Consider the following 18,310-nt stretch of genomic DNA (forward strand, 5'->3'; position numbering starts at 1 on the left):
TTTTGGGCAAGGGCCATATTTTTCTAATTGCAAAACAGACGACACTGTTTACAACATACAATTTTGACTTTAAATAACAAATATAATAAGGGAAGATTGCTACAGAAAAAGGCAAATGACCAATGAATGAGTGTTGTAGGCTGCTTGGCCATTTGATATTCTGTGGTGATTATTTAGTGGCGTCACCTTTGTTGTTACGAAGATTTCTAGTACCCTACACACCTCTGTTATAGATCCATGATCTGTACGAGGCTAATTGAATCACATGTGCATCACGTGAGTCAGCTGCGGCCCTGTCACTGGTCGGATCTGTGTCTCTGGGAGGACCGGAGCAAGAGCCAGGAGCTAGGACAGAGCCAGGCAGGCAGCGGAGGAGAGAAGCGAGCAGCCTGCAGGGAAGACGAGCATAAACACAACACAGGCGAGGTAAGCCTTTCCACGGCTCCCGGGGATCCTCTGCTTTCACTGTCAATAGAGGCAAACTAACAACATATCTATCTTGTAACTAAATAGGACTTGGTGTATATGGTATACCTACATTGTGAATAATGAAGCTGAACATTGTATCGGATAAACACAGAGCTACTGTTAGCCTGTAGCACTAAGCGGCAGCGGCTGATGGACTGGACCGTCTCCGGTGATGGTGCTCCATTCGCAGTTAGCCTTCGCGAAGTGTTAGCCAGTTAGCTTTGACTCTTCTCCCTTCTTGAAAGTCTAGACGATCAGCCCGTGGTATTTGTGTCTCTCAGAATGTCACTTAGTCACGATCCTACGATGGTTACTTTGTTATTTTACCATCACATCTTTTATAGAAAGCAATCGGGACAGCGCACATTTTTGTTTGGATTTCTCTTTGGCTAGCTAGCTTTTTTCCACCAGGGCCAGCATCAGTCAGTGGTTTATGTTGGCAATAAAACGCAAAGGTTTGTGGATGTCATGATGGGGTATGTTATTATGGTCGCACTAGTGCTGTCATACCTGTGTAATAGTCCATAGGCATTGGACTGTACTGAAATTTGCAAGATTGACAACTGTCAGAGTAATGTTAAATGCAAATTAATGTATCTGATTCAATTGATCTTTAGCATATAACAATCCTGAACACTACTGAAATAAAATATGTTTATATGTAATATTTGTTTTTCCCCAGCATTGTTATTATTATTATTATTATTTTTTTTTTTTCATCTAATTATAACCTATTCCGCATATTATTAACAACCCTAACATATGTTTAGAAATAATCTGCAGGAATCGTTTCATTTCTGTGGGATTCATGAGTAAATTTAGGCAAAATCATTAATATTTAAATGATTGCGTGGGTGGTTAGAAAAGTGCTTTATCACATTTACGAACTGATGCCTATCCAAGCACTTGTCAAGTATTATTTATTTTTTATATTATATATGAAAATCAGCGTTTAATGGCTATTGCTCAGAATTTTAGACAATGCACTGCATATTTGCAATGCACATTTGTATAGCACAATTCGTACACAAGGTATTTCAAAGTGTTTTACAGAATAAGCTGTGAATTTGAAAGTTAAAACATGTTTAAATAACTCTATCTGTTTTAACCTTGTGTTCTTTGGTGAATGCAGCAGTCCTCCATGGGATCCCTCAGGCAGGTGAGAAGGCACTCTGGTGACATGATGACGTTGCTGGGAGAAGCTCACAGCTGATGGAGAGGAGTCCCCGCTCCTCCTCCACTGTGTCGCCTTGGTGTGGACAGGACGCATCGCACACATGAGTCACTGAACTCTGTGATATGTGACTACATTCTACTGGAAGCACTGGGCACATTTTGGAGTAATTACTGGATTTGTTTTCATATGGATGGTTATTTTTTATACATTAACACGAGTAAGCAATCTGGCACAGCATATTGGTAACACATCTGGGGCCTTGTATTTGAGACAGCATCAATCTAATGTCTATATTGGATCACAATGACTTGAGTGCCTTTTATTCTTGCCTAGTTATGCTGACTTTTTCAATCTTTTTTTTATAAATCCTCATCAAAAGTGCTGCAAAGATGCTTGTACTATGCACACTTATTTAAGCCCAGATACTGAAACGGTAACCTTAGTTGAAGAGAGGCACTCCTAGTCTCCGATCTCCACAAACCACGACCAGAGTATTTTTGTTCAGAGGGGGAACCAGAGAGCTGCAAGGATGTTCGCTGCTGTGGAGCATGGCCCAGTCCTGTGCAGCGACTCCAACATCCTATGTCTGTCCTGGAAAGGTCGAGTACCCAAGAGCGAGAAGGAGAAACCCGTGTGCAGGAAGCGCTACTACGAAGAGGGCTGGCTGGCCACAGGGAACGGCAGAGGAGTGGTGGGTGTCACGTTCACATCCAGCCACTGCAGACGGGACCGGCCCACGCCACAGAGGGTGAACTTCAACCTCCGAGGCCATAACAGTGAGGTGAGAACACTATATGGTATCCTACATTTAAAAGAAATTCTCTATATTTGTACGGCTTTTGATATATTTCACTCGTCACACCCAGGAATTATAGATGTTGGTCAGTATGTATATATATATATATATATATATATATATATATATATATATATATATATATATATATATACACACACACACACACATGCCTTACTTTATATACATACGCATATACACATGTATATGTATGTATGTATATATGTTTATGTGTGTGCATGTATACATGCATATATAATATTTGATTTGCATATGACAGAGGGATTACACAGACATGTACATGTGTATGTATTTATATATGTAAGTATGTATGTATATGTGTGTTGATATTTAATTTATTCTCAAGTATAGCCTAGTTATACATTATATAGTACTATCCCATTCTTTTAGGGGTTGGTGTGTAGGTTACCTGTTCATCCTCTAAGATAATGAAAAGCTGTTCTGTAGCCTGCATTAGCAGCTGTGGCTAATACCCCTGTACCAGGTAAACACATAATTGCAAGGGAAAGCGCCACATTGTCAGACAAATGAAGAACAATTCATCATGAACACATTTTGGTTCTCTAAACATTCAGTATTTTACTTCAGAGAGTTTTTTATTGTGTTTGGGTTTGTTGTATTTGTAATTAAAGTGTAATTATATATGCTGCAATCATCAGCCAAATTGTAGTTTATTGGGTGAAAACAAATGTTAAACATTGTTTGTGGTATTCCTAAAAACATACTTTTAGACACTGAAAGAAAGTATACAGGCAGTCATTTTGAGTCCACTCATCCTCAAAATGTGCTGAATGTTTAACACTAGTGTCTGCTTTACACATATGGATAGAAATATCTTTTCTACAGCACAGGCTTTGGAAAAATTGTTGCTTGAGCCCACACGATGTTACAATTTAGTTCTTATGCTGTAACATTTCTGAATAAAATATTTGTAAAAAAAAAAAAAAAAAAAAAGTAAGGTACAGGTCTTATATAAATAGCAATAATGCACTGATTATAACTCAAACATAAATGGACAGTGTGATGGGTCTCAACAGTGTACAATTTATTTGGGCTTCTATGATGTGTTTTATGTTATCACATCATGTTTGCATCTTTGTGACTGCACCCAGAGTCTCTGCTAAGACAAATTGTCTAGAGACCTATTACTTAAGAGAGGTAAACCCAGGACCCACTTTGCCCTGCCCTCTTTCTCTGCTCTACATATTAGCTTAATTGTGTCTGAGCTACTCATTGTAAAATTAAAAATAAGGGAGGGAAGAACTGTTAAATCTATTTATTTATTCTGATTTCAGGCCTGTAGTTTTGGAGTAGAGCTAAAATCACAATGAATGGTTACATCTTCTCTCTCTCTTTTAATTTTTGTTAAATCTCCTGGATGAGCATGGACATAAATTGCAAATTTAATGACAGTGCTTGTTAGAAAAATTCAGTATTTCCCAAACTTCTTGAAACATGATTCAGACTTAGACATTTGCTTAGGGCATTTTAAATTCTGCAATTGGGCATGAGCAATATAGATAAAGATGGGAGGTATATCAATAAATATACAATATTACAATTGTTGTTTTGGAGATATGCAAAATTGGAATCTGTAATAAGAACTATTTAAAAAAAGTATATATTGAAATAAAACTGAAACCATTTTCCAAACAATGGAATAATGTTGCATTTGTATTGTTTCTGTATGTACTGTACTGTATGTTATAACAAACAATCATGTTGTGTGCGCTATTTGAACCTAACCTACAATATCTAGAGCCACTTTTAGCACATTTCTGATAAGGGTGTTAGAAGTAACAAAAACCCGATGCTAATCAGGACTGAAACTAGTATCAAAACTCATACATACTCGTTTGAGGGCAAAAATGAATAGTTTTAGAATTATCTTGAGCTACATCAGAGCTAGTATAAAACCACATAGACTAGTATACGCCCATGGACCACTATTGAACCTACCTGGATGATTGAAGGGATACATAGATGTAACACCACATGGTAATATAAAAGAAAGTACTTATTTAATTTATTATTTGAAAATCACATTCTATTGTCTAAAGAGTGTTTTTTTTTTATCATCCTGTTATTGATATTGAGTATCAAGTCTATTCCTTAGTGTTGTCACGGATACCAGCATTTCAAACTCAATTTCAATACTAATTTCTGAGGTATTGTTTCAGATTCTCTTGTCTTGTGTGACCTGTTGACATTGCAAACCGTCTTAAAACTAAAGCATATATAAACACTTGTCTGCATTAAACTGGTCTCACTCAATGTGCTTTGGAGACATGGCTTATCTCTCCTAATCCTTACTCTGTGTGGACATGTTGCATAATACCCAGTACCTGGTGGCTTCTTCTGATCCAGGTATTCTTGTTTGCTTATGTTCTTAACAATCGTAGAAGAGTCTGATATGTTTATTTATATTGTAATTTAGAGACATGCATATTGGGAAAAAAACAGGCCAGGGGGGATGTGCCACGAGAGCTCGCAAGATAAAATTGCCACAAGGTTGTGCAGAATGAGCTTGTGAGACATTTTGGCTTGGACAGAAAAGAGTAACCATCACTTCTTGAGAAGCCACGGTTCAATAAAGCAGTCCTGCAATGGCAAAAAAGTGAGCCCAAAACCAAGAACTGAACAGCACAATGTAATTATAAAAACTCGTGTTGTCCTGCTCTTCTGGACCCAGTCTCGTGTGTCATCTTTTGGGAATTGGGTCTCATTCCGATTCCCTACCTTTGAGGATTATCACCTTTGAGCTTTTGTGTGACACCCAAGAATATATTGTACTGTTTGCTACTGTTAGCTATTAATATTGATGTCGAAATGAATCACTTGCTTTCTCCAAAGTCACTAAAGTCCTCCTCCCTTGCAGGTCTTGTCCCAATGCCCGTTCTCTGACATTGCAAATCACATCACAGTTGGGCTACTCTCCTTTTTATATTTGAACAACACAGCACTTTTGCAGATTGGGTTCATGTCTGAAGTAATGGTAAATCGACTCCAACCGCTTTGGCCTACAAGTATTGTCTTTGTTTCAGCTTGGTCCAGTAACTGATTTTACAAGGTGGTTGAGGCACAGCATACACAGTGTTCTGTTCTGCCTCACTATTGGGCCTGTTCACTTTCGCTGACTCCAACGCAACCCAAAGCTGTCCCTTTATTTGATTTGGTAGATTCAGTTAAACTGCTTGGCTCAGTGCCGCTCTAAATGTCCCAGAGCTACACTAACCGTAGCAGAAGGTAGGGATGTCAAGATTAATCCATTAACTGATAATCACAATTATACCGGTCAACACATAATCAGAAGAAATAAAATTAAGTACTTTAGAAGCAAAAAATCCCTGTTACACATCCCTAGCATTAGCCCTTAATCCATTCCTGTAGGCAGAGGGGATGTAAGCACTGCACGCATTCCCTTGCCCTTGTTTATTGCCTTATTATATCTTTTTGTTTATATCACATTAACTCATTCATTCAAGTTTTATTTCTTTTTCTCACATTAAGGATAGTTAATCTATCACACCATGCCAATGAAAGTAATTGGTTAACTGTTGTTTGGTCATGGTGTCAATAATATATCAATAATATAATAATCATAAGACAAAACTGTTATTGTGAAATTCCTCGAAGAACCACAGAGAGACATGCTTTTCTAGAAATGCACTCTTGTCTTGAGGCTCGTTGGTACAGCATCTAAAAGGAGTTTGGTTTGTTAGCACTCTCGCTTCACAGCAAGGTTCTACCTGTCCAGGGCTTTCTTTGTGGAGTTTGCATCATCTCAAAACATGCACAATAGGTAAATTCGTAAATTCTGAAGTAGTCCTGACCAAGCTTTAGATTCTGGAGATGGGTACTTAACGTTGATGTATTCTGTTACTGACACAAGCAAAAGAAAGAGTGATTGTTTATGGATAGGCACCACAAGTCCTTTTGAAATTTAGTGATTCGCCTTAGAGAAGCACTGGTCCTGGTCTGCTTTGGTGCACGTAATACTCAGCTGTGACCCTTAGGTGTCCTGCAGCTCCTGATCCTCTGTCTCCATGTGAGGTCTGATCCCAGTTCTGCTGCGTCACTCAGAGCTGTTTTTCACACGACTTGCACAGCTCACTCTAATCTTCACAGGCTGCTATATTTACTCACATACACATTATTTTCATCTTCATGGAGCTCCGGGTAAATGTCCACACAGGCAAGACTCTGCTCCTAAAGCTCATTCCTATTCCTAAGTGGAACTTTAAAAAAGGTGTATGGGTTAAAAGCTCGTTTTGTTATAGCTCATTTTGTTATTGCTTTTTAACGCCAGATATTTTAGGGATATGTTAAATGATATTTTTTCCTTTTTTTCTTTTGATATGCAAAGTGTATGCATCTACCACTGAAGACCTTTATTGTTCATGTTCAATGCCATTTCTATGTGCTGATTTGTGAAACTGCATTGCATAAAATTGCGTTAATGAAGTATTAATCTGTAATTGTGAAACTGCAATAGCATCTACTTTCAATTTTCATGAAGAGCTCTGTTTATGGTTGGTTGGGGAAAGGGATAGTACTGCTTTTTATGTCCCACTCACTGTCTAAGCTCACTAAAACCTGCCCAGTGTTGTGCATCTGGGCATGTACAGCACACGTGCGCCACACACTGAGACTGCAGACCGGAGATGCTTGATTCTTAGGATTATTCTTCTGGGAAAAGGCTAAGTCACGCCACAGCAGAGCAGACACATGCATATCAGGGTGTGACTCTAAGTCCCCAGGAGGGTGGCAAAAAGTAATGTAAGGTGTTCCTCTGTTGTGTAAATAACAACTACTGGTTAATGAGACATCATACTTCCTGTTGAGACGTCCGTATTTAGTGGTTATCTTGTCAGCTTCACAGTTTTATTTTGTGAAAGTAAAAGCCCAAGTTAAATCTGTCAACTGGGCAAAAAGTCTCAAAACCACTAACCACTCCTTTGTTGAGGTAAAGAACTGGTTTGAGAGGGGAGTCAAAGAAGCGATTTTTGTTAGGAAAGACAATCTTGAACAGGAATGGGAGCCTTCGACATCACCGGCCCCCAATATATAACTCCATCCTTAGGCTCAAAGCAAACAAAGGAAACAAAGAAAACAATAGAACAAGCCATTAGGCCCATTAAGACTGAATGTAGGTCCATTTAAGATGAAACTGTAAACAATAGCTGTTTACAGTTTCAGTGTAGTTAGCTCCTCCCTGCAGATAGATGTAAGGCAGTGTTCACCAGCAATCTGACCAGAAGTGAAGAAGCAGCTTGGATGAGCAGCGAAATCTCTTCACTCCTACAACTTTTTCTCCAGTTGACAGATTTAACTTTAGCTTTTACTATAGATCAGGCCCGGACAACCGACAAATTACACAGACACTTTGTGAAGTCACAGTATATTATGGTGAATGTCATGCGAAAAGTGGCCAGTGTCACCATGTGCCTCTCTGAAGGAGAGATTTTTACAGAAAGAAAAAATATTCTTTTTCTCCTAAATGTTCCACAAAATGGCTTTAGACTTGTCTGTTACGGCTCACAGCAAGAATACATGCTTTTTTTCCCCTTTTTTAGCAATAACCTGTAATTGAATAAATGGAATATTTAATACCATAATGTGGATCATTCTACACGCCTTGAACATAATTGCCCAGATTGGCGAGTGACCATTGATTTAACCATTATGATTTTCAGGTGGTACTGGTGAGATGGAACGAGCCCTTTCAGAAGTTAGCCACCTGTGACACAGATGGAGGCATCTTTGTTTGGATCCAGTATGAGGGCCGCTGGTCAGTAGAGCTGGTTAATGATCGTGGGGCCCAGGTACAAAAAAACAAAGCTTTTAGTTCTTACCAAATCCATTCCCTTTTTGCCACTTGAATGGCTGCATTTGATGTTTGTAGGTGAGCGATTTCACGTGGTCCCACGATGGCACCCAGGCTCTCATCTCGTACCGTGACGGCTTTGTCCTTGTGGGCTCAGTCAGTGGACAGAGACACTGGTCCTCAGAGATCAACTTGGAAAGCCAGATCACCTGTGGCATCTGGACACCTGATGACCAGCAGGTGACATAAACTAATCTGATTTGGTTACAGTATATTATTTAGTTTAGTTTTAAATGCTTTTCAAATGTCTAACTTCTCCTAACCCTTTCATATGGGTTTTTAGGTGCTGTTTGGTACTGCTGATGGGCAGGTGATAGTCATGGACTGTCATGGGCGAATGCTGGCACATATTCTGCTGCATGAGTCGGATGGCATAGTCAGCATGTCCTGGAACTACCCCAGCTTCCTCGTGGGGGACAGCAGTGAGAGCGACACAGACTCGGATGACTACTCCCCACCACAAGGTACACTGCCAAAACACTCTCATGGTATATTATACAGGACTCTGCATCCCTTTTACAACATGCATATGGCTTTGTTCCATCATTGAGCTCAAGGTAAGGACTCATACCTTGATTGATTCATTACATTCAGGTCATTAAGGTCATTCACTTACCAGTATTTATTTAAACTACAAAAAGTACTCTAAAAACAATAATGTTATGCACATGAACAATAACTGCATTGGCTTGATTTGTTATTGCTTCATTTTTCCTTGGTCTTATGTTAAAGATGAAAAGATGTTGGTCTAAGAAGAAACTGGTTTTGTTCTCATGCTCTAAATGAACAAGTCTTTGGTAATTGGGTGACTCAGAAAGAAGGAAAGTCTTGATTAGAAAAATCACCTCTTCTTCCTGCACCTGCCGCTTGTGATCTATTGGGTTTTTTTTTTTTAATTTCTAAATTACAAATGTTATTAGCACAAAATCAACCTCTGCCATTGCAACTAGCCTGTCTGGATTATTAACTATAATAATAAATTAACCTGTTATTAACACATTCCAGTTTGTCTTGTTAGTTCACAGCCAAAAACCTCTGCTGACAGTCAGCTTCAGCTCTGGAGACATCAGCTTGATGAACAACTACGATGACCTCTCTCCCACCCTCATTCACACCGGTTTGAAAGGTATGTATCTTGTTCAATTCTTTTAAAGTGTCCATTCGTGCATTACAAAGCTCTTGTTTTGTAGATGTGGTTGTCCAATGGTGCTCCCAGGGAGACCTGCTGGCAGTGGCAGGTATGGAAAGAACCCTTATGTCCCCCGACTCCTGTCCGGCTGCCATAAAAAATGCTGTGGTAAAGTTTTACAATGTTCGAGGCGAACACATCTACACACTGGAAACACCTGCGCAGGTAATGAACACTGCATATAGACGAGTTCACAGAGTACTGTTAGATTATATAGAAATAAACAGTTGTATGTGTTAAAGGGCATATTGCAGGTTTTCGATAATGAAATTTTTAGCCAAACCTGTTATAAGCACTTTCAGCATCATTATATATTACACACGGTGTTTAAAAAAACACAATATACTGTATACTACTAGCAAAAACTCTGAGATAATAAATTACTACTGCTAATAGAAAGAGTTAATTTGGTAACTTCAGCTTATCCTTACTGTAACTCTATGTAGCGCCCTATCACTACATTGTGCTGGGGACACAAGGACTCCCGCCTTTTCCTAGCATGTGGCCCTGCGCTCTATGTTGTACGAGTGGAACATCGGGTAGCCAGCCTGCAGCTTCTTTGCCAGCAAGGGATCGCCTCAGCAGTCAAGGAAGAAAAGGATGTGGCCAAGCTCACCATGCCCTCTCGTCTTTGTTCATATGTCACCACCGCTTTCGTCCCCACCATAAAAGTAACTCAAACAGCTATTGTTAAACTCTGTAGCATTCTTAACATGCCTAAGAAATGCTCTGTTTTATAGCCTCCCATCCCAGATCCTAATAACATGCGGGATTTTGTGAGCTACCCAACATCCGGAAATGAACGGCTACACTGTACAATGAAGCGTACGGAAGATAATCCTGAGGTGGGGGGACCCTGTTACACCCTGTACCTCGAATACCTTGGTGGCTTAGTACCAATCCTCAAAGGTCGGCGAATAAGTAAACTACGACCAGAGTTTGTCATCATGGACCCAAAAACAGATGGAAAAACAGGTTAGAAAATACTTCAAAATGTGTAACTTTGGCTCTAAACAGTTTGATTGATCCATGTTCACCACCAAATTAGACTGGAATAGGGCACACTAGCCTTTGTTAATTAGAAATGGCTTAATGCTGGTTCTGAAGGCTCCAGGGCTTCTCATAAATCATAGTCTCTTACTGTACACTGACAAATGATTCTAGTCTATTCCCAAGTAAATTAGTTTAACCTAAGCCAAAGCAGGAGGTTTCCTTGTATTTTGTACATGTTGGGAAAAAGTCTTAATCTGTATGTATTGTGTTACTTATATGTTTAAAATGTATTTCTACCTCTTTTTCTTAGATGAAATATATGGCAACAGTTTAATATCGGCAATGATTGACAGCTGCAATTGTTCTGACTCCAGTGATATTGAACTGAGTGATGATTGGGTTGGAAAGAAATCCCCAAAAATATCCAGGGGTAGTAAATCCCCCAAGCTACCAAGGTAAACAAAGACTTCTGTGCTGTATGTGTTTGTAACAGCTGCAAATGAAAGCTATTTAATTAAATTGAATGTGTTTTTACATTTACGTTGTGCATGGTTGATTTGTATCTGCTAGTTCTGCTTCACTTCACTCACTACTGTTGTGTTGTTCATTCATTGCATGCCTAAACTTTATTTTCTATGTGCTACCTTCTCTGTAGAGACTTAGTTTGTCCCTTTACCAACAGAATCAACATAGATCCTAGAAAATCGCCCAAACTCTCTCGCACTACACAGGAAATCTCCAGGTCTCCACGGTTACCAATACGAAAGCCTTCAATTGGGTCACCTAGTTTAACACGCCGAGAGTTTCCTCTTGATGACATTGTGCAGGTAATGGTCTGAATTAAACAGTGAGTGTGGTTATTAAATTACTTCTTTCTTAATCTACTTGTGATTTTTGTCTTTTAGCAAAACTACCTTGCTCAGGTCACATCAAATATCTGGGGAACTAAATTTAAAATTGTGGGTTTAGCTGCATTCTTGCCAACCAACCTTGGTGCAGGTAAACACCTTACATATCATTTGTGTTTATTATTTATATATAATTATATATAGATGTGTGTCAAACATTAATGTAACAATTTATTTGCTTTTCAGTTATCTACAAAACAAGCCTTCTTCATTTGCAGCCCAGGCAAATGACCATCTACCTTCCTGAAGTGCGGAAGATTTCCATAGACTATATCAATATGCCCGTTTTCAGTCCTAATGTCTTCAGTGAGGATGAAGATGACCTACCCGTCACAGGCCCCACTGGTGGGGCGGATGATAACCCTCCTTGTACTGTGAACATTCCTATTGCCCCCATTCATAGTCCTGCCCAGGCCATGTCCCCCGCTCAAAGCATTGGTCTTGTCCAGTCACTTCTTGCTAATCAAAACGTCCAGTTAGATGTTCTCACCAATCCAACTGTTAGCCCAGTGGGGGCTGCTGCTGGTGGGTCAGACCAAAGCCAGGACAATATGCTCACAGCCCAGTACACAGTTCCTAACCGGTACTCAAACCCAGGGCAGGTGATTTTTGGTGGACTGGACATGAGCCGGCTCATGATGGGACCCCCTCTGTCCAACAGCACACAGCAGTCACAGCCCAGTCACCACCAGCAGCAGCTCCTGCAGCACCAGCAGCTGCAGCAGATGCTCCAACAGCAACAGTTCCAACATCTGCAGCTTCAGCATATGCACCAGATCCAGCACCAGGCCCTGCCACAACAGCACCCACCACAGCACCCACCAACACACCAGGCCCTGCCATCGCAGCACCATCAGCTCCAGCAGTTCCAACAGCCTCTTCAAATTCAGATCCCTGTCCCATCACCCCTGCCTGGACAACTCCCTGGATCAGCCGCCTCCCTGCTTCATCCAGGGGCTTTGCATATCCAAATCCCTCATTCTGCAGCAGATCTAGCTGATCGTTCTGTAGGAAGTGAACATGAACATTTGTTGAAAATAAAGACTACTCGCTCTGGTTCACAGTTGGCAGAGGCTGACACAGTGGTGTTTAGTGCTCCTCTTGAGCTAAGTAAAATGAACCCTCCACCACCCTATCCCGGGACCGCAGCTGTGGCCTCGACTGCTACCTCCAACACTGGACCTGGTCCCAGTGGGACCCCTCCCCCCGGGGATCTGTGTCTCAAAAAGGGAGAGTTCCAACTATATCCTCCAAGCCAGCCTCCTTCTCAGTACCCCACACCCCTTGGCTATGAGAGAATCACAACATTTGACAGTAGTGGGAATGTGGAGGAGGTCTGTCGTCCACGGACCCGTCTTGTGTGTAACCAGAATGTGTATGCATTGCAGGGCCCCGGCAGCTCAGCCACACTCAGGGTCACCTCTTCATCCTCTTCTTCATCTACAGCAGAGAGCAAGAAGCTACAGATGCCATACGCATCTGCCACCCTCAACAGACTCACAGCACCTCGCTATTCTATACCTAGTGGAGACCCTCCACCTTACCCTGACTCCTCCAATCAGAGCAATGTGGCTGGCCGAACCACTGGATTAAGGCTTGACAGCAATGTAATTCACGCCACTCTGAGGCGAAACAGCAGAGAGGCTACACTTAAGGTTTCCCAGATGCTGGAACCACCAAGACCACTGCCGCCTAAGACAAAAAACAGTAATGCACTAGCAGCTTCTATTCAGCAGAGGGTGCCAACAGCCTTGTACACCTGCAGTCAGTGTAGCAGTGGCTCCAGTGTTGCAGGTTCTGCCTTGGGTAGTGCCAATGGTATAGCTGGAGGAACTATTATCAGACAGGACTTTCCTCCTGGGACTGGGGCTCCACATAGCACAGTGATAGTTCACTCGAACAGTGCTACTCCTCTGTCATCCCAATCCTCGTACAGCCTACTGAGTTCTCTCGAAGGCTCTGTGTCTGCTGCAGGAGGAGCACGGACCGACAGTAGAGATAGGGCAGACTACGTGAACTCAGCTTTTTCTGAGGACGAGACATTGAACCAGTCCCTGAGGCATTTGACTTTAGGAGGAAATGAGGCCCCAGGCTTGGTTGTCAAACGCCCTCCTCCATATCAGTGGGATCCCACTGGTACAGAGGAGGTGTGGGTTCCTCAGGAACGAACAGTGACTCTAAACACTCCTGGCCCCTCAGGCTCACACAAACCACCACCACTTATCCTCAGCCCAGGTCAGCATTTAGATGTTTCTCGAATGCCTTTTGTTCTTTCTCCAAAGTCCCCCACTAGCCCCAACGCTGCTTCATTTCAAGCTGCTGCAGCTGCTGCAGGTTACCAGATCTCCCTGCAGTACCCTGCTACTGCTTACTCGGGCACCCCGCTCCAAACCATGCCAGCATCCCCTCGGCCCTGCTCCTCTCCAAAGGAAATGGTAGTTCCATTACCCTTCTCTCAACAGGATGCCACACTTGTCCTGCCTCCAGGTTACTCTGCAAACCTGGCCAACCTGGCCTGCTGTCCTCTCCCTCCCATGTATCCAGGAGGAGGTGCCATCATTCCCCCTATTGCACTTCACACTCCATGGGGAACTTACAACCCATGCCCTCCTATTCCCAGTCCCGCAGTGCCACTTCCTCCCAAAGCCTCCCACCTAACAGCAGAGAAAACGGCCATTTCACCTCCTCCTCCTCCCCCACCCCCACCTCCGCCTCCACCCCCACCCCCACCTACAGAGTTGCCAGAGCCTATGGCAGATTCTGGGGAGGGCTTTCAGGAGGTTTTGTCTTTAACAGAGAGCCCTGTGCCACAGCGCTCTGAGAAAATTAGTAAAAAGAGCCGCAAAAGAGCAGAGGGCAGAGTAGAGGAGGGCAACATGCCTCTGGCTGAAGGCAATAAATCCAAGAAAGAAGGAAGAGCTTTGGGTGATTTCAACTCCCTCATTTCGAGCCCAAGACTTGGAGGAAGAGACAAAAAGAAATTGAAAGGCCCAAAGGAACAGCTAAAAGCTAAAAAACTGAGTAAAGCCACAGCCAATAGTGAGTTTCAGGACAGTTCTGAGAGCGAGCCAGAGCTGTTCATCAGTGGGGATGAGTTGCTCAATCAGTGCCAAAGTGGTAAGAAAGGCTGGAAAAGTAAAAGAAACCTGCGGGCTGCAACAGAACTAGATGAGATCAAGTGTCGAAAGGCCAATGAAAAGGAGGACCGAGGTTTTGGAAGCCAGGGCTTTGTGTATGTTATGGCCAACAAGCAGCCACTGTGGAATGAGGCCACACAGGTTTACCAGCTGGACTTCGGAGGACGGGTCACTCAGGAGTCAGCTAAAAACTTTCAAATTGAACTGGAGGGCAGACAGGTAGGAAGTCTGTTGAGTAATGCCAATCAGAATGATATATTAATATATGTGTTTTAATATTATGGGTTGTTTTTTTTGTTTTTTTTGCAGGTGATGCAGTTTGGCCGCATTGATGGCAATGCTTACATCTTGGACTTTCAGTATCCCTTCTCAGCGGTGCAAGCCTTTGCTGTGGCTTTGGCCAATGTTACTCAACGCCTCAAATAATATTGATACGTACTCTGTGTTTTTTTTTAGGAATTAATGACCTAAGGGCAGAGTTGTTCCATGTGACTATAATATCTGTTGGAGAATTCAGCCCTTGTTGTAGAAAGATACAATCATGCTGCACTACTCAAAGCTGCCACTAGAGCTGGCATTTGCCCTCTGTAGACCTTTGCAGCACACGACGGGTCAAAGGACTGAGCTTTGGTGATGATCATGCAACAGATGTTGCTTTAAGTAGAAGTAGTTTACATAGAGAAAAACTGCCAGCCAGTCGTTTGTCTAAAAAGCAGCAGTGATACTTGAAAACCATCCTATGGAGATGCAAGCTGTTTCTTTCAGAGTGCACAGGTACCACTGTGCACTGAAATCAATTGCTGTATAAACATTCAATGGAAAAAAAAAAACATCACTTATGTAATCATGCTGATTTTGCCTTCACAATTTCATTACATGACCAGATCTGCTGGTGGGTTGAGAGGGTAAGCTGGTGCTCCCTGCCATTCCTTTGTCACTATCGTAGGAACTGCTGCAGAGGTCAGGACATATGCATAATTTAGTACTGCTATATTCACACCTCTATTTTTATTTTCGGTGGCTATAATATTGAATATTTCAGTTTATTTTCCTCTGACTTTGAAGGAAATTATCTTACCAGAAAATATGTACAGTTGTTTACTCATTTTAGCTTTAACATTATTGTTTATTTGCGATCTCCCACCCTTGCAATATCATGTTTTAACGTCATCTACATTTATTTGGGAGACTATTCTCTGATGTTTAAATTTCTGTGTGATTCAGGAGTATTCAGGTTGTAACAGCTGCAGAAAGCTTTGACGTGTACATCCTGTCCTGAGTAGTAGATCAGCACATGGTGATGTGAGCACAAGTCGCCATGGCCTGTTGTCAACATATTAACCTCTGAAGTTTTTGTCACCTGCTGTCACTTCTGTGAAGTGATTGTGTAGTTGGGGGATGTCCCTGCACTTGAAGCCCAAACATTACATGTAACAAGGTACAGGAAAATATTTTTCTATATTTTACCTATGCCATTTCATACTGTTTCAGAACTTATGTAAATACATATCAGTGAATCATAAATGAGATGTAGGTGACAACAGGCTGTTTACAACATTCTCACTGTGTCTACTGTGTGGCATTAAGCCTGGTATATTGTTTAACTGGTTTCAAAAAGATTTACGCTGAAATTATTTTGACTAAATATTCAAATGTTGATGAAGGTAATACTATTCATGGTGAATTCACAGCACACTACCAAGAAACAGACCCATTGCAACTTAGTAAAGTGCTGTATGGTTGAGATTAATATTTGTGCCAAATTAATTTCCCAAGACAAGAACAGAAAATACTGGCCGTACAATGAAGAGTGATACTTGATGTTTATAACTTATGCTGCCAATCATATTTTAAAATCCTATACTGTGGTTTTTCCATATAGCATTCAAATGCATGTTTAAGAATCTAGGGTCAAAGCATATCCGCTGTATTTTTATTAAAAGAAAACAACCCTGAGCATGACATGAAAAGTACATCTTTATTTGTGCAATATTTAGTTCACCACATCTGATATTGTTTGAGTTCAACATCCCAGTCAATGTTCTGTCCATTTTTATTTATGACTTTTTTGTGCTGTTTCTAAACATTGGTTTGTTTATTCAACTTGGTCATAATATACCCCAGAATTTGATGTAGCGTTGGGGATCGAGGTCAGGAGAAGCAGATTTGTTTTTTGTAATGTTTTCATTGAATGAAAACTATGTGAATGAATTAACTCAGTGTAATGGTAAGATAGTCGGAGTGTTTGTTAAGTCAAAGTATGTCAGTAATCAAAATCAGTGTTAACATTCATGACATGAGTGTGTGGACAAGGCTGTTATCACAGCCTTGTTCTACAATAAAACTGGCCAAGTTAAAGAAACTGGCTGCAGAATGCCTCTGGACTTTACTTAATTTTGCTTTTTCAGAGATGGCCAGTTGTAGATGTTGTAGGCTTTGGCTTTTCCCCTTTTCTTTGGAAAAGATGTGCTTTGTACTTACCTGTAGTTGTAGATTTAAGGACAAAAACACTTGGAAAAAAATGATCTGGTGACTGAATGTTTATGAGTAGTCAGGCATGCCATATAAATGATTTTTTAATTCTGTATGTGACACATCTTTTCAATAAAAAGTCCTTGTCTCTAATGAAATGCCCTATCATATTTAGTATTTTAAATACTCACCAGTGAGCTTTTGTTGGATTTATAGACTTCAATATGAAAATCCATATTAGGCTTGAGCGTAACTCACTGGGTGGAGCAGGTTTATAAATATAGATCTAATATCGCCATAACAAGCCTACTAAAACTATATTTTTTAAATGTAGATAAAATAGCAGATCTGGCCTATAATTGGCTGGAACAATGTAGACTTAGACTATTCAACAGTTAGACTGACCAGCCGAGATTACGTTGAGTTATTTGATCTATTTTATCCATGGCCAAAACGCATTATTACAAATCACTTCTAGATTTCTTTCACTGTCCGTGGTCCTGAAGTGAGGTCACGTGATCTATGGCTCGACTGCTCGTGCTTCCGCCCGACCCTCTATTTCCATTTTCACGGCTTTTATCTTTTAACTAAAGCGACACAAATAAATCGGCCTCGCCTGCATTTTCATTTGGACGACGGAACAATGCAGCTTCAACGCTGAGTTCCCTCTGAAGGTCAGCGACCGCTCTGCACCTGTTTTTCGCCATTTTTACAGGCGCTCATTGTAATTATGGACACCGACTACTCGTCTGGGTTGTTGGAAAATCCGTTGTACTCCGAGTTTAAATATTTTTGTAGAAAGGTCCAAGAGGTCTACAACGAGCTGAAAGAGGATTTAACACCATATCGTGATGATCGATTTTACAGGTAGGCCCATTTCTACTTGGGTAGGCCAAGCTGAATCCCCCCATCAACATGACTCAATTAGTGGTCAACCTTTATGCCAATAATCATAAAATTACATACAATTATTAAGCAATCCGAAGCATGTTAATTGGCTTTGTATCACACCCTAATGCATTTAGAAGTGACCAACTACAGTTGCACCTGATTTGAAAATTGAAATGTATGTAGCCTACGAAGGGATTTAATAACAAAACACTACTTAACACAAATTACAATGATGCATACAGTCATAGGACATAATCAACCATACAATTTACAGTAGTATACAATATAAAACAATTTGTTCCGTTATGTCCTGGTCCCTCAACTCCTACCAGAGTATGTTTGTCAAAAAAAAAAAAAAAAAAAAGTACAGG

At 41.0% G+C, this 18,310-nt stretch overlaps 1 protein-coding gene across 2 annotated transcripts; it reads left to right on the top strand.

The window, feature by feature from the left end:
* The first annotated feature begins 274 nt into the window (after positions 1–274).
* tulp4a (TUB like protein 4a) lies at positions 275–17,195 on the top strand. Of its 2 annotated transcripts, none has more exons than XM_033991292.2 (14): positions 275–426; positions 1,604–2,426; positions 8,159–8,287; positions 8,368–8,529; positions 8,633–8,813; positions 9,368–9,475; positions 9,540–9,703; positions 9,985–10,209; positions 10,279–10,513; positions 10,842–10,986; positions 11,187–11,358; positions 11,437–11,530; positions 11,626–14,795; positions 14,886–17,195. In XM_033991292.2, exons 2-14 carry the CDS (start codon positions 2,175–2,177, stop codon positions 15,000–15,002), a joined length of 5,154 nt encoding a protein of 1,717 aa, XP_033847183.1. In that variant the 5' UTR covers positions 275–426; positions 1,604–2,174; the 3' UTR covers positions 15,003–17,195. The 2 variants fall into 2 exon arrangements, with proteins under 2 accessions (XP_033847183.1, XP_033847185.1); XM_033991294.2 differs by having other exon boundaries at positions 11,214–11,358.
* Positions 17,196–18,310: the final 1,115 nt, after the last annotated feature.

The sequence above is a fragment of the Periophthalmus magnuspinnatus genome, chromosome 24 (assembly GCF_009829125.3).
Source record: "Periophthalmus magnuspinnatus isolate fPerMag1 chromosome 24, fPerMag1.2.pri, whole genome shotgun sequence".
In the NCBI taxonomy this organism is placed as follows: Eukaryota; Metazoa; Chordata; class Actinopteri; order Gobiiformes; family Gobiidae; genus Periophthalmus; species Periophthalmus magnuspinnatus.